The sequence below is a fragment of the Arachis hypogaea genome, chromosome 5 (assembly GCF_003086295.3).
Source record: "Arachis hypogaea cultivar Tifrunner chromosome 5, arahy.Tifrunner.gnm2.J5K5, whole genome shotgun sequence".
NCBI lineage: Eukaryota > Viridiplantae > Streptophyta > Magnoliopsida > Fabales > Fabaceae > Arachis > Arachis hypogaea.
In genome coordinates this window covers 113292495-113309147 of record NC_092040.1, presented here as the reverse complement: position 1 = coordinate 113309147, position 16653 = coordinate 113292495, and the positions used below count along the sequence as shown (strand labels likewise).

The window sequence follows — 16653 nt, the reverse complement described above, 5'->3', positions numbered from 1 at the left end:
ATAATATAATTTATTTTTAAACTCATTTTAAAAATATAAATTAATAATAAAATTAGATATACTAACATATATATACAATGATATTTAGGTTGATAAATATATCTGGCAAATATTTTGTTCCAATTTTATCATAGTTGCATATAAAAAAAAAATTAAAAAACTCAAGGTTCAAAATTGTGGTTAAAGTATAATTTTCTTTTTCTATGGTATTCTATGGGATGTCAAATAATGTTGACTTTGATGATTAAATTCATTTGGACACAGAATTTTTTTGAAGGAGATGCTTTTGAACTAACTAATCTTAGTACTCACCGGCTAAATAATAATAATTCAACAATAGTTATTATAAATATTTGAATTTAGTACCTTTAACTTATATATATATTTTAAAAAATTTTTAAACTATTAAATCATAATTATTTTTGTATTAATTGTTTTATATAAAAAATAAAAATGACCTGTTTAGATGCTAGTAGTCTAGTACAGATTAAAGTTGATGTAATGTGTAATAAACAAATAAAAGTAAAGAAAACTAGCATACTTTAAAATAAATTTTCAAATAAAATATATTTGAGGTGGGATGTAATAATTAGGGATTACTAAGAAAGGGGGAAAATGCAATAATTTGTTCCTCTTAATTAATCATTTCATTGTCACAAAAATTTTCTTTTTTTAATTAAGAATCAACGCTCGGAGACTCCATGTCTTAGCGAAGAGGAAAAAAAACACTCTCTTTCTTTCTCTCTCTCTTTTCCGTACGCGATCTCTTTCACTGTCTTCCAATTTCCGAAGTCTTCACTCTCCACAACAAAACCCTTTCTCCATTTTGGGTTTTGTGTGTTTTCTTCTTCTGGCTTCTATCTTCAACTGCTTCACAAACGCAGGTTTTTTTTTTTTCAATTTTTTTTTCTGCTTACTCAGATTTGAGCTGAACATCATACAGTGGGGGTGAGCAATTTGAAGTAAGCTTCTACCTTTATGTCATTTTGGGTCTCTCTTTTTGTTTTTAATTTCGGTGAATGATCAACTAAGTTAGATGATTTAACTATTTTTGTCTCTGCTCAATGAAGTGTATTGGTGGATCTGTGTTCTGTTTGTGCTTTAATGTTTTTAACAGTGTGGTTCTCAGAGAACTTTGGGTAGTTCAAGTGACTGAATTTGAAAGTTTTAGTTTTTAGTTTGGTTTGTTGGTTGGGGGGAATGGGAATATGGGTATTGAAGTACATGCAATATGTGTGAAGATTAGTTTGATTGAGAGTTTGGTTTCTACTTTTGACATCTGAGTAAAATTTTTGTAGCCTTTAGTTTCTTCCATTTTTGTGATAGAACCTTTTTTATTTAATTTTTATTTTCTTATTATGTTGGCATGTGGAGAATTTTAACTGATGCAAAGTAGTCAATGCTTCTGACTTAATAGGTCTTCCATGTTTTGGGGTAATTTCAGAATCTACATCTAAGATTGAGATGGTAGGGGTTGACACACTTATTTAGTTTACACTTTATATGGATTAGCAAGGCTAGATGTTATGGATCAAGTCTCAGTGTGTAAACACTGGACTGGTGTGGTTCTGATAACCTAGGGCCAGTTATGCATGTATAGAATAATCAAGAACATGTTATTTAGTTTATGTTTTTTTCCCCCTCTAGTAATTGGATTTTGAAATGCATGCTTATTTGCTGCAGGTTTCCTTGCATCTATTTGCAGTTGTTAATTCACTCTAAACTAAGCTTTTGGAACCTTCTATTGGGAAACGGTTATGGTAGGGGCATAAGATTCCTAACTTCATCTAATGATGTGACACAATAGACTTGCTTAAGAAACCTGTTTGCAACATTGCAACATACTAAGTAGAAATATGCCTTCATGGTGGAAGTCATCAAAAGAAACGAAGAAGAAAACAGGTAAGGAAAGTTTTATCGACTCATTACAACGAAAATTTAAATCCCCATCTGAAGGTAAACTAGGCTCTAGATCTGGAGGATCTCGTAAACATTGTGATGACTCCATCTCTGAAAAGGGGGGTCAGTCTCCTGTTGGATCAAGATCTCCTTCACCTTCAAAAGTCGGAAGATGCCAAAGTTTTGCTGAAAGGCCTCTTTCTCAGCCACTACCACTTCCTAGCCTGCATCCATCAAATGTTAGCCGGGCAGATTCTGAAATTAGCATATTATCAAAATCAAAAACAGAAAAGGGGTCCAAGCCATCATTGTTTCTGCCCCTACCAAAACCTGCATGCATGCGTCGTAGGCTGAACCTTGCAGATTTGGATGGAGATCTGGGGCCTGCTTCAGTCTCTAGTGAGAGCTCTGCTGATAGTGATGAACCAACAGACTCGCAAAATCGTAGTCCTCTAGCAACTGATTCTGAGACCGGGACTAGAACCGCTGCGGGCAGTCCTTCCAGGTATACTCCACAAGCATTCATTATATTGTGCTTCTAGTATTCATACTTTGCTACATATACATGCCTATGTTATTTTTTAATTATTGTCACTAGAAATAGCTTTTTACAGTCATTGTACATGCTGGTCTGTTTTTGAAGCCTGATGCTCAAGGATCAATCTACTGTTTGCCAAGTAAATTCAAAAGAAACCAAAACACCAGCAAACATTCTTGGTAATCATATGACTTCTACTTCACCAAAACGGAGGCCATTAAGCAACCATGTTCCAAATCTGCAGATTCCTCCTCATGGTGCTTTCTGTAGTGCTCCCGACAGTTCCAGGTCGAGTCCATCTAGAAGTCCATTGAGAGCATTTGCCACCGAACAGGTGTTGAACTCTGCTTTTTGGGCTGGAAAGACATATTCAGATGTCAATTTCCTTGGATCGGGACACTGCTCCAGTCCAGGTTCTGGTCATAATTCTGGCCATAATTCAATGGGAGGGGACATGTCAGGACAGTTATTTTGGCAACCAAGTAGGGGTAGCCCTGAGTATTCACCCGTACCAAGTCCTAGAATGACTAGTCCAGGTCCAAGCTCAAGAGTTCAGAGTGGAGCCGTCACACCTATTCATCCCAGGGCTGGGGGAACACCCACTGAATCACAGTCTGGATGGGCTGATGATGGAAAACAACAGAGTCATCGTTTGCCCCTTCCTCCTTTATCAGTTACCAATTCCTCTCCTTTCTCTCATTCAAATTCTACTGCAACATCTCCATCTCTGCCTAGAAGTCCTGGAAGAGCAGATAATCCAGTTAGCCCTGGCTCACGTTGGAAAAAGGGGAAGCTAATAGGCAGAGGCACCTTCGGACATGTCTATGTTGGCTTCAATAAGTATGTCCTTTGTGCCAATGTTATTAATTTCATCTTAAACCAAATCATATATTTTTTGTTCCGTTCATGTGTAATAAAAATTGCATGATTATATTGTTTGGTCCTTGTAGGGAAAGTGGTGAAATGTGTGCAATGAAAGAGGTGACTCTATTTTCAGATGATGCCAAGTCTAAAGAAAGTGCTAAGCAATTAATGCAGGTAAACTGATTCCTCTTTAGATCTATCAAAATTCCATCCAGGTGAATAGTCCTTATTATCAATACAACTTTATACTATATCACATTCAAAATTTAATATATCTATCTAAATATAACTCCATCATTGTGGCAGGAAATTAATCTATTAAGCCGTTTACGGCATCCGAATATTGTACAGTATTATGGTTCTGAAACAGTAAGTATCAATTTCCTGTTTCTTTTAAATCATGAGTTTTATTCTAGCTTCCTGCAAATGGTCATGGTTTATTTCGGATTCTGCAGACTATCTGTTTGTAATGTATGCACGATCATCTAGTTACAAGATTAATTTTCGCTTGTGGTTTACCACTGTACCTGACAACATAGTATTAGAAATTTGTTTGTAGTATTTATTTTTGTATTCTACTTATAAAAGCTACTATATCATCTATTAAACAGGTAGGTGACAAGCTTTACATATACCTGGAGTATGTATCAGGAGGCTCCATATATAAACTTCTTCAAGAGTATGGGCAATTCGGTGAACTAGCTATTCGAAGTTATACTCAACAAATTTTATCAGGGCTTGCTTATTTACATGCTACAAACACTGTCCACAGGTGAAATAAGTCACTTGTTCATTTTCTATGCTTAAGTTGTACTGCTGCTGCGTCTGCATAATGGTATTTTCTGAAACCCCAATCTTTCTGCTGTTGAATTTGCACAAAGGGACATTAAAGGAGCAAATATATTGGTAGATCCCAATGGCCGGGTCAAGTTGGCAGACTTTGGCATGGCAAAGCATGTAAGCTTATAGGCAATAACAGATCATATTTTTTTCATTCATGCTATGTGAGGAAATTAGTTGCTATTTTGACAACCGGAGTTGCATGGTTTAACCTGTTCACTATTTCATTTCACAGATAACAGGGCAATCGTGTCCATTATCGTTCAAGGGAAGCCCTTATTGGATGGCGCCTGAGGTTGACATTTTCTCCAAGCTTTAGTTATTTGTAGACTCAATTAGTCCTGTTTTTGAGTCGGTATCTTTGCTTTCTTATTATGCAGGTTATAAAGAACTCTAAAGGTTACAACCTTGCTGTGGATATATGGAGTCTTGGATGCACCGTTTTGGAAATGGCTACAACTAAGCCTCCCTGGAGTCAATATGAAGGGGTGAGTAACTGTATGTCAATATATTTGAACTTTTAGTAACTTTTCACTTTATTATTATATGTATGGTTGATTTTTTATTATTGTATTTGCTTGTTAACATAACAGGTTGCTGCTATGTTTAAGATTGGTAATAGCAAGGAACTTCCTACCATCCCTGATAATCTTTCGAGTGAAGGAAAGGATTTCGTCATCAAATGTCTTCAACGAAATCCTCACAATCGCCCTTCAGCCCGCGAATTATTGGGCCATCCTTTTGTAAAATGTGCTGCTCCTTTGGAAAGACCTATTCTCAGCCCTCCAGCTTCAGACCTTGATTCTGGGATTGCACAAGCAACAAAATCTCTGGTACAGTAGTTAATTCCCGCAATAATCATTATTATTATGTCCTATCCTCATGGAGCTTTTGTCTTCTGCCTTATGATCATGGAAATTTCATACATTTGTGATAACTCTTCAGGGTATTGGTCAAGGAAGGAATCTTTCTACCTTGGATTCAGATAGACTTTCTGTTAATTCTTCTCGGGTTTTGAAAAATATTTCTCAAACAAGGTCTCTCTCTCTCTCTCTCTCTCTCTCTCTCTCTCTCTCTCTCTCACACACACACACACACACAAGGCTGCTGATGATGGTATTAAATTATTTCATTGATTTTCAGTGACATACATATTCAAAGAAATATATCTTGCCCTGTCTCTCCGATTGGAAGCCCACTTTTGAGGTCAAGGTCCCCACAGCCCATAAATGGAAGAATGTCTCCCTCTCCTATATCTAGCCCCCGGACTGCTTCTGGTGCATCAACCCCTCTTCATGGCGGTAGTGGTGCCCTTCCAGTTAGTAATCACTTAGTTTACTTTCAAGAGGGTCTTGGAAGCTTGCCCAAGTCCTCAAATGTTGACATTTTTCGAGGAATGCAAATGACATCACGCATTACATCTGAAGTGGTTCCCACTGAAAATGATGTTCAATCAGTCTTGGCGGCACGTGTTTGTCGGCAGCTGCTGGGGAATAATGGGAAGATGAATCCATCCTTTGATCTAAGTCCCAACTCCTCGATGATCGGCCGACCGAATGGTTTATGACATTGGCATTTTCCAGAGCATATATAACAACTGAGCAATTGTTTTGAGGTTTGTCATAATACCTTTTGGTTTCATGGGCCTATTCATTGTTCTAATTGCTGAGGAATCAATTGTACAAAAGGGAGCCAAAGCATAAGAGAACTAATCCAATAGATATGAGTTCGGGTGGCGACAAACTGCGGCGGCATGTTGGATTAAGATCCTTTCAAGTGCCAAACTAATCCTAAAAAAGCATGAAACTTTCTTTGATTTATCCATACCAAGTGAAGCAAATGCTGACTAAGTGGCAAAGAGGAGCTTGTAGTTTTTATGTAGAATGTTTTAGATGCAACTTCTATGATTTGGGAAATGGCAGTTTTATTGATATTGTATATTATCTCAGGGGATGAGTTTTGCTAATTATATGTATTAGTTCCTTCAGTTAAAGAATTCATGCAATGAGAATTGAGAAGTCTATAATTAAGAACATCATATTGAGGCTAAAAGAAGGAAAAAAAAGGGTTAACGATAGACTAAATATTATGGGAGGTCAGGTATTGAATTGTTGTACAGAAGATGGAAATTTGAAGATGGAATTTTGTAGTATGATTCTGCATTTATTGCTGGGATGACAGGGATTTGTTATACTTTCTCTTTTTAAGTTGCTGTCTCTGATAGTCTGATGCATTGTGATTGAATACTCTGCATTTATTGTGTTTAAAAAAAAAAAGTGAAATGCAAGTGTATAATCTTAGAGTAAACAATAAATAAGTCCTTCACTTTTTAAGTTTTTATCTTCAAGATAAATAAGTTTTCGATTAATTAAAAATATAAAAACATTTCTAATTTTTTGAAACCTTAAGACAGATCAATTTATTTTTATATATTTTAGATAAACAAGATTTTTGGTTTCTTTTATCAATGATCACAAATTTTTAAGAAATAAAAAAATAAAAATTTATATGTAATTGTTTTCATGTAAAATTAATAATCAATAATCAATAAATAATAAATTATTTAAATCTATCAAATCATTTATGCTCTTAACTATTAACTTTTAATAAAAACAGCTAAATGTAAATTTTTACCAAATCAAAAATATAGAAGTCAAATTTTAGTCCAAAGTTTTTACATGCAATTTCTAAATAATTATACGATTATTCTCACTAAATATCGGATAAAAAACAGTTGTTAGCTGAATTTATTCGGTCAATAATGTTATATGTGTTTGTGTGTGAATTGTGGATTTGTGATTCATGTTTGTTGAATTCATCATGATGCTCAATTTGTGTTAGTGGTTGTTTGTGCTGCAACCAATTCAAATTGTGCATTTGTGTGTGATAGTAGTAGTAGTATATATTTAGGGAAAATAAGATGTACTCCCCTGCTACTCCCTTATTACACTCAGATGAAAATAATTTACATGATTTAAGTGAAATCATGTGCTTCTAAATGTGTGTAACAGCCATTTATATAAAAACAATATCTAGATATGATCCTTGGTATATTATATTTTTTTTTGCTATCATCGATGAATTAAATATTATGCTCTATATGACTTCGGATGCAACATGCTAAAAGTCAATTATATTTAATAGTGTAACCACACAGAACGGGACATGTTATTTGATGGTGGAGTTGGAAAGTGAAAACCTTAAGAAAATTTATTTGTTTTATACTGTGTTTCGATGTTATTTTGGAAGCAGCATGAGAAATTGACTTGAAAAAGAACATAAACAATCAATCACAAAGGATGTGGCCGTTCAGCAGGAAAGGAGCTTCTGGATTTTTAATATTTTCCACTGCAGAGCAAGTTACCGATGGCATCGATGCCACTGGCCTCACTGCACATAAATCGTCCTAAGGTTGTGGTTTTGGGATTTGGACGTAAATCGTGCTAGGGTTAGGAAGAAGCACGTAAATTGTGCCAGGATAGGGTGTTTTAGGTTAAAACGCCTAGGACGATTTATGTGTTACTTCTAATACCCACTAGGGTGAGACTATTTATACCTTATTTACCTATGTAATTCATGCATAAATCGGCACATAGTACAATGATTTATATATTAATTAAAACATACCAGTCTAGGACAATTTATATATTATATGATTTAGGAGATTCACGTTCAAGAAAACAATTTAGGAGATTCAGGTAAAATTGGAGAGTAAATAATTTATTTAAATAAAAAACCCTTTTTGTTATTTATGTATAGTGATTTTGCTTTTTGATATGGATATGTTGGTTTCTTTATTAGTATTTTATGATCAGTGATTGTTATGGTACCCTAAATATGATACCTAATTTATTAAAAAATATCAAATAATTAATAATTAATATTTAATAAGTTTTGAATATTTAATCTTTTACTCTATAAAATAAGTTTGGCAACGCACCAAAACATAAAAGCACCATAGAATTAGTTTTTAAGACGAAGATGTTACACATGATACTTTGATATGTATTGATAAGAAGTGTGATGTGTTATTTTTTTTAGAGATTTAATTTTAATTTTCCCTCAAAATGAAAATAGGATTTAATTTTCATATATAGGATCAATCAATATCAAAATATTTTAAATATATTTAATTATATATTTTCATATTACCAGAGATAATTATTATTTTAAATTTATTATGTAATTCAAACCAACGAATATAATTAAATAAATATATAAAATATTATATACAATCAGTGAAATAAAGTTAACTACAATAAATTTTGTTACCCGAAAAGCTAAATAAAAAATTTGAACAATAAATAATGAATGATACGGATCCCAAATTTCCAATATCACCCTGTGAGGTATTACTGTATTAGATGGATAGATAAGATAGATTCCAACTTCGAAGGTCATATTTGATTTTATAGTGTCCCCAAGAAAAAATTAGTTATCTTTTCAATAAATTTTGAAATTCAAAGTCAAATAAAACGGGGCAGAATCTACCCAAAATAAAAAGAAACAGAGATATGCAACAAACAGGGCACCGAGTTTCTTTAGGTATTATTCAATTATTAGAAAAAAAAAGTAATAAACTTTTTTATGTTTAGTATATTTAACAAAATTTTAGTAATAAAAATAAAAAAATATTTTTTAAAAACTATAATTTATATTTTTTAAAAGATATTTTATTTAAAAATATATTTTTAACATAATAAATTAAAAATTATTTTTATATCAGATATTTAAATATAAAATAATTTATTTTAAAGATTAAAAATTATTTGAAAAAGATATATTCATAGAAAAACAAACAAAACCTATATATAGGTAACAAACACAACGAACTCCAAACAAACCTTGAGTTCTGCAGTTTGCTTTTCAAATTTCACTTGATATCTGAGAATAATATAGCTTGAGTCTGAGATATGGGTGACATTAATGGATGGGCAAACATTCATCATGACATCTTGAAGGAAATTGCGGAGCACTTGTATTCTTACGATGATTTCATCCAACTTGGTTTAGTTTGCAAGCAATGGAACTTGAAACTTCCAGAGATCTCCAGCGAGATTTTGTGGCTGCTGATACCTGAAGAATCTTCCAGTACTCATATTTATGAAGACGAGGAGATCTACCATCTCATGCAGTTACCTATTGCTGATGAAGTACGACTTGATATTCAGTCTCTTGATGAGGCCAAGATCCACTATCTCAAGCTACCAGAGATGCAGACCAAATTGATCCGTGGTTCTTTTGGTGGATGGTTGATCGTCCTAGATATATACAAGGGTTCGATGTGTATGTTAAATGCATTTACAAAGGTCCGTTTAGATCTTCCTCCAATATCAACTTTTCCGGATATAATTGACTACAATCCTAACAATCATGGCTTTGAATATGCTATTTGGGATTTGGGTGATGACGATATGGATGATTACCGGGTCTCGAGCAGTGTGATAAATAGGATCTGGGTTGGGAAGGTTATTATAAATTCATGTCCTATCAATGACAATGAAGATTTTATGGCAGTTGCTATACATGGATTTCGTTGTACATTAGCCTTTTACAAACCAAATAATAAGAGATGGTTAGATCTTGATGATAAGAGATGGTTTGATGATGTCATATTTTTTGGAGAGAAGATATATGCAGTAGAAGATAGTGGCCAGCTATACGAATTTGATACAAACACAGAATCAGGGCCTGTAGGTGGTATTCATGAAGCCAAACCTCCCTTTCGTGCTGCGGTGGGTTCTTACCAGCTTAAATATTTGGTTGGGCGTGCTAATGGAAGTTTATTGATGCTGGTGAGACATTTTACCTATCATCGTGGATTTTCTCGTACTTACAAATTTGATATCTATGAATTGAAGAAGAATGCAAAAGAATGGTGCAGACTACGTAGTTTGGAAAATTACGTAGTGATGATTGGATTCAACTCTTCTGTTCAAATGCTGCCTGCAAGTATTCAAACCAAAGGAAATCAAATCTACTTTACAGATAACCTACAAGATTGGAAAGCATGGGACGATGTCGAACATCAAGATATTGGCATCTTTGACTTGGACGATGGAAGTTGTCAAACACTGTTATCCGATGTAAAGTTCGTGTGTCCTCCTGTCTGGTGTCATTCAAAATTTGTCTCAACAACAAAAGGGTGTCAGAGGAGTTGACTGGTTAGTTATGATGAAACTAGCTGCTGGTTCACTTAATTTGTTGCAGCTAGATATTTAAGAGTTAGAGTTAATTAGCTTAACTTGAGTTAGAAGTTAACCACAGTTTGCTAACCACAGTTAGATGTTAGTTGCTGATTTTAGTTATGTATATAAACACCTTTGTGTAACTGAATCAGTTAAGGTTCATCATTAATTCCATTATTCTCTCATCTTCTGATTTTTGCATGCCCTAACCGTTTCTCTCTCAACTCTGCTCTGCACTTAGAGCATGAGTTTTCAGTTACAGTGGATCTGGTTTATTTTGTTGGTGTTGTTGTGGATGCAATTTTTTTGTTATTGTGTGTGTAGTGATTTTGCTTTTCAATATGGATATGTTGGGTTTTTTTATTAGTATTTTATGATGGGTAATTGACTAATTGTTTTGGTACCCTAAACATTGTCTAATTTGTTAAAAAAATATTAAATAGTTAATATTTATTAAGTATTGAATATTTAATTTTTTACCCTATAAAATAATTTTGGCAACTAAGGCACAAAAAATAAAAGACACTATAGAATTAGTCTTTATGATAAAAGTGTTATACATGAAATTTTGATATATTCGGATAAAAAGTGTGATGTGTTATTTTTCTTCTTAAATTACGAAAATATTTATATCATTAATAAAATTTGAAAACCAATTATATTTATGAGTGTAAGGACTGATAATATTATATAAAATTTGAAAATTTCTGTGTGTATATTCATAAATAAATAAAAGAATTGAAAAATAAATTTATTTTTTTATTTGTCATTATTTGAGTATTTTATATAATAGTTATCTTTTATACTAAAAAATATCATAAAATGAAAGAAGTAGATCTATATATTCGTAAATCATTTCTTAATCAATATTTAGAAACACGTTATACAGTAGGTTTGTAGAAAATACAGTAGAATATTTATGTATAATATAATATTTACTATGTATTTTAAAATTAGACTAAATAATTCTATCAAAAGAATTTTATTAAATAATTTTAAACTACTTTAATTTTTTAACTCCAAAGAATATTTTTATATATATTATTGTATTTTTTGGAGCACTGCGCGAATTTAAATCTGGTTATTAATAAAGTTTAAAATGCCAAAGTTACATACTTATTTAAAGTAGGAAATTACGATGAGCCAATGAAATATTTATACAATGTGTACAATGGAGGTTTATAGAGTATTAGAGATATAATCATTAGTGTTACATTTTCTCATCAGCTGAGGCTTTTGGGATGAGTGGTATCATGACATGGTATTAAAGCGCTAGATTCGAAAGGTCGGATGGTTATTCTAAATAGTACAGGGAATATTCATCTCATAACTCAATAGCCATTGTACGATCATATTCAATGGTATAACCACTCATAATGGGACACGTCATTCTACCAGTTATATATTTTATTATTATATATTGTGTTGGCAGCAACATGAAAGTTGACTTGAGAGTTGAAAATTAGAAAAGAAGGATGTGGTTGATGAGCAGAAAAGGAGGATCTGGATTTTCATCATCTTCCACTGCAGAGCAAGTTACTCATTGCATTGATGCCACTGGCCGCACTGCTATTGTCACAGGTTTCTCTTTTCCTTAATAGTTTTTTTTTCTTTGTTCGATATTTTTTTTTGTTTTCCACGGTATCCCCCAACCCGACAGGTCAAGGACTAATCCATCGCGGTACTGAGCTTCATTTAAGGGTTTGCCGCTGGCCAATGAGTTGCTGCATGCACAAGGCGAGATCTATGTTCGATATTTATTAGAGATATAATTATTTATTTGTTTAACTTAAAGCATTTGGCAGAAGTTATATTCTGATATGATATCAAAATTTTTATAACTTAAAATTTAGAATTCGATTCTTATTCAAGGCAAATTATTAGAGAAAAAAAAAACTGCCTATACAACAATTCATGCCTACTCCTATCAGTATTATACTATTATATCATCAGATAATGACCTCAAATGTGCATTTTGGTTGCTGTTGGTATTGGTGCTGAAACTGCTCGTGTTCTTGCTCTGCGTGGCGTGCATGTGATTATGGGGTCAGAAATATGAATGTTGCTCAAGATGTCAAAGAAGCAATCCTTAAGGAGATTCCTTGAGGCAAGATCGATGTTATGGAGTTGGATCTTAGCTCAATGGAATCTGTCTGGAAATTCGCATCGGAGTTTAATTCCTCTGGTCTTCCACTGAATATCCTAATGTAAGAAGAGTACTTTGTAATTTGGTATTCATTGTCTTTGTCAATGCACTTATCTGACATGTTTCAATCTTTCAATTATATTTTCAGTTTAGTCACGCCTTTGTGGTTTGTTTGCTGCTTGTGTTTCTAAGAAACAATGCACGAATTCTCGCAACCCCTTTTATGTTGTCTAAAGACAACATTGAACTACAGTTCGCCACAAACCATTTGGGTAATGCATGTGGAACATTAACCTACAGTTTTTCTGATCTTAGATATGTTTGGTACCAAGATGTAGTTAAGAATAATGTCCTAAGGCTTATCTGAAATTAGATTGTTTTTCGCCTTAGATGTGAGGTCCAAACACTTTTAGGGAAGCGTGAATGTCGAGGGGCCGCCGTGCCCCCATCTCTTCACAAGGTATTCGGATAGCGGCCCTCAGCATTTACACAAGTTGGACACTGTCCCGGAGTTTGCACCTTACGTCTAGGCCCAAAAGTAATCCAATTTCAGGTAATCTTTGAAACATTGGGTATGAACAAATACTAGTTGGTTACAATTGATTAGTTACTTCATTAGTATAAGTAGAGTAATAAGACAATGTTCGAATCCCGCCTTGTGCATGCAGCAATCCATTGGTCAGCGGCAAACCCTTAAATGGAGCTCAGTACCGCGGCGGATTAGTCCTTGACCTGTCGGGTTGAGGGATACTGTGAAAAACCAAAAAAAATAAGACAATGAGAAGTATATTTAGTCATTTTAATCCTTTTGTTTATGTTAACATACTTGAGCACATTATTTTCTGTTAACAAATCTTTGTTGAATACAATGAAAAAAACTGCACATGGAAGTAAGAAAGAAGGAAGAATCATTAATGTTCCCTCAGAAGGTCAATGGTATTTTCTGAATTTGGATCCTCTAAATTTTAGATTTTCACTTTAGAGAATAAAGTGATATCTCTCACCATGGAATTTTTTTTTTATGTTTTTTTTGTCCCACCTATAAAATAAATGGTGATAGATCATACTTTACTCTCAAAAATAAAATTCAAAATTTGGAGGATCCAAATCCGTACTTTTGATATCACAATGGAATGGGATCCGTTTTGAAAAAATTAATGATCAATCAAGGTAAAATGTTGTCCAAATACAAATTATGATAAATTATACTGACAAAAAATTGTTTTCAATGGACAGCAGTTTTTGATAGGCAACAAATCCTTGTATTAGAAGTTTAGAACACTTATTTGATTTCCTTTGAAAAAAATTGTTTTCTACATAATAGAAAATGGGCATAAAACAGTCCAAAATTACTTTAGTTTACGTTGTTTAATTACCGGAATAGTTATTTTTTTAGAAAAGTATAGGTAGATAATAAAAATACTAAACAATGTAAATAATAAATATATCGGATATTTAATTCATTAGGTGTATAAATAATTATCTTAATATTAAGATTTAGAAAGATAATTCGGAGTGTAGTGTATTTTTACTTTATTGAACCAATTTTAAAGTCCATTATTTATATTGTTCACAAAATCATTATCTACCCTAACAAATTCCTTATTTTTTTTATACAGTAATCATAGTTGGCTGGCATATAGATAATCCAAACTTGCTAACATTTTACACGCAAATGAACTTGCAAGGCGTCTCATAGGGCTGGAAGTGAGCCGAGTTGAGTCGAGCTAGACCAAGCTCAAGCTCAGCTCACAAAAATTGAGCTTGTCTCACGGTTCGACTCATTAACAATCGAACCTATTTCTTAAGCTCAAACTCGACTCACCAAAAGCTCACGAGCTGGCTCAAATAATAGAAACGTAAATACATAATCTATAATTTTATATCAATAAATTATAACTTATATATTTTAAAAAAAATTAAAAGATCAATTTTATACATTGTTATCTATCAATAAATTATAAATTTTTTATTTATGTCCTACATCAAAATTATATGTAAAAAATAAATATAAAATTTTAAAGGGCAAATCACAATAATAAACCAAGAGGAGCAAAATTTTACACAAATCCGCCAAACCAAAATCTGCTTCATGAATCCACCAATGCACATTTATATGTAGTTCGAACAAGTCTGATTCGAACTCCATTTCTACATAATTCGAACCAGCTTGGTTTGAATTATACACAAACACACGCGCACACTAATTCAAACCAGCTTGGTTCGAATTATACTTATTAAAAAAATTAATAATTTAAAAATTAAATAAATATATATTTTATTTTATACATTAAAAAAAAGCTAACGAAATATTTAATTACGATGCTTCTTTGAAATATTAATGAGCTATCAATTCGAATTTCATACAATACTCTTTTGTCCATTTTTAATAGCTCATGAATATTTTTTAATAAATTTATTTAAATTATACTACAAAAAATATTTGATCCTATGCAAAATAATTTTTAAAAAATGGCTTAAAAAATGTTAAGAGTACTATAAAAATTTATAATATTCTAATGACTTAGGACATTAAAGAAATACTCTACATAGTCAATAATAATTTAGAAATTAAAGAAAAAATATTTTTATCATGTATTTACCTAAATCATTAGAATATTACCAACTTTTATAGTACTCATAACATCTTTTAAGCCATTTTTTTAAAATTATTTTGTATAGAATAAAATATTTTTTTAATTGTTTTATATGGAATAAAATATTTTCTTTCATTTCTAAATTATTATTGACTATGTAGAGTATTTTATTTAAAATTTGAGTACATGCATGTATTTACCTAAAAAGTTATTAGAACGTTACATTTTTATAGTACTTATAACATTTTTTAAGCCATTTTTTTAAATTGTTTTGCATAGGATCAAATATTTTTTGTAGTATAATTTAAATAAATTTATTAAAAAATTTTATTAAAAAATATTCATGAGTTATTAAAAATGGACAAAAGAGTATTGTATAGAATTCGAATCGATAGCTCATTAATATTTTAAAGAAGTCTCGTAATTAAATATTTTGTTAGCTTTTTTTTAATTTATAAAATAAAATACATATTTATTTGATTTTTAAATTATTAATTTTTTTAATAAGTGTATAATTCGAACCAAGTTGGTTCGAATTAGTGTGTGCGTGTATTTGTGTATAATTCGAACCAAGCTGGTTCGAATTATGTAGAAATGGAGTTCGAATCAGACTGATTCGAACTACATATAAATGTGCATTGGTAGATTCATGAAGCAGATTTTGGTTTGATGGATTTGTGTAAAATTTTGTTCCCTTTGGTTTATTTGAGTTTTTTACCCAATTTTAAATAATTAAAATCATTAATATATATAATTATATATTATTATTTCATATATATATATATATATATATATATAATATTAAAAATATAGATTAAATGTATATAGGATATGTGTATTAATATATATAATCGAGTCAGTTCACGAGCTAATGAGCGAGTTTATCCAAACTCAAGCTTGGCTCATTTAATTTATGAGCTCAATTTCAAACTCAAACTTAGCTCACGAGCTTACGAACTTAGCTTATCGAGTTCCGTCGTATCAGTGTAGTGAATGGTAACAATTACATTGCACTGTTCTCATTCTCATGTGATACTAAATGTTTTGTATATTCTTTCATTACGCGGAGAATTTCGCTTAATCTTTAACAATTTGTTGGAAACGCCTCTTTTGAATTTAACTATATATATTACTAATTATTCATACAAAAAATTATCTAAAATAATTTATATAATTAAATATCATTAAAAACATTGAACAAAATACTTTAACTCTACATCAATAGTTATAATCCAACACAACTCTATTTTCCAAGACATTATTTTATGCAATCACTTTAAATGCATATATATAATGTGGCTTGCTAATCTTTAAGACTTTAACGACACAAATATTTGGTAAAAAAAAATCAAAAACAGTTAAAATTTATTTTATTTAATATTTATTAATTTTTAAAATTAATAAGACAATTTTAATTTTTTTTTTGTTTTTCTAGTATTACCGTTAATACTGACATGAAAATAATTAATTCACCATAGTAAAAACACTAATTTGCTGCGAGAACATATAAAAATTTATTGTCTATTTTTTTCATGTAAAATATGATAAAAGTAATGATATAATTTCGAGAGCTCCAACGTG

At 31.7% G+C, this 16653-nt stretch overlaps 2 protein-coding genes and 1 pseudogene across 5 annotated transcripts; all 3 read left to right on the top strand.

Annotated features, from left to right (window-relative positions):
* The first annotated feature begins 544 nt into the window (after nucleotides 1–544).
* Nucleotides 545–6293, top strand: LOC112802886 (mitogen-activated protein kinase kinase kinase YODA). 4 transcript variants are annotated; one of them, XM_072237880.1, is made up of 13 exons: nucleotides 653–962; nucleotides 1418–1467; nucleotides 1684–2404; nucleotides 2543–3277; nucleotides 3388–3475; nucleotides 3608–3670; nucleotides 3913–4073; nucleotides 4183–4258; nucleotides 4377–4436; nucleotides 4522–4629; nucleotides 4735–4974; nucleotides 5087–5178; nucleotides 5285–6293. In XM_072237880.1, the coding sequence occupies exons 3-13, from the start codon at nucleotides 1857–1859 to the stop codon at nucleotides 5706–5708; spliced, it is 2595 nt and encodes an 864-aa protein (XP_072093981.1). In that variant the 5' UTR covers nucleotides 653–962; nucleotides 1418–1467; nucleotides 1684–1856; the 3' UTR covers nucleotides 5709–6293. The 4 variants fall into 4 exon arrangements, with proteins under 4 accessions (XP_025702057.1, XP_025702059.1, XP_072093981.1 ...); XM_025846272.3 differs by lacking the exon at nucleotides 1418–1467 and having other exon boundaries at nucleotides 545–962; XM_025846274.3 differs by lacking the exon at nucleotides 1418–1467 and having other exon boundaries at nucleotides 628–884.
* Nucleotides 6294–9054: 2761 nt separating this feature from the next.
* On the top strand, nucleotides 9055–10302 carry LOC112804030 (probable F-box protein At4g22165). The gene has a single exon (XM_025847467.1). It carries the CDS (start codon nucleotides 9055–9057, stop codon nucleotides 10300–10302), a length of 1248 nt encoding a protein of 415 aa, XP_025703252.1.
* A 1499-nt stretch (nucleotides 10303–11801) lies between these two features.
* Nucleotides 11802–14206, top strand: LOC112804029 (short-chain dehydrogenase TIC 32, chloroplastic-like; annotated as a pseudogene).
* Nucleotides 14207–16653: the final 2447 nt, after the last annotated feature.

What these genes read in the sequence shown, in the direction of transcription:
- LOC112802886 (XM_025846272.3), top strand. Translation starts at nt 1,857, where the DNA reads ATGCCTTCATGGTGGAAGTCATCAAAAGAAACGAAGAAGAAAACAGGT. An exon ending in AGTATTATGGTTCTGAAACA is followed by an intron (nt 3,671 to 3,912) that starts GTAAGTATCAAT and finishes TCTATTAAACAG; the next exon opens with GTAGGTGACAAGCTTTACAT. An exon ending in CACAAGCAACAAAATCTCTG is followed by an intron (nt 4,975 to 5,086) that starts GTACAGTAGTTA and finishes ATAACTCTTCAG; the next exon opens with GGTATTGGTCAAGGAAGGAA.
- LOC112804030 (XM_025847467.1), top strand. Translation starts at nt 9,055, where the DNA reads ATGGGTGACATTAATGGATGGGCAAACATTCATCATGACATCTTGAAG.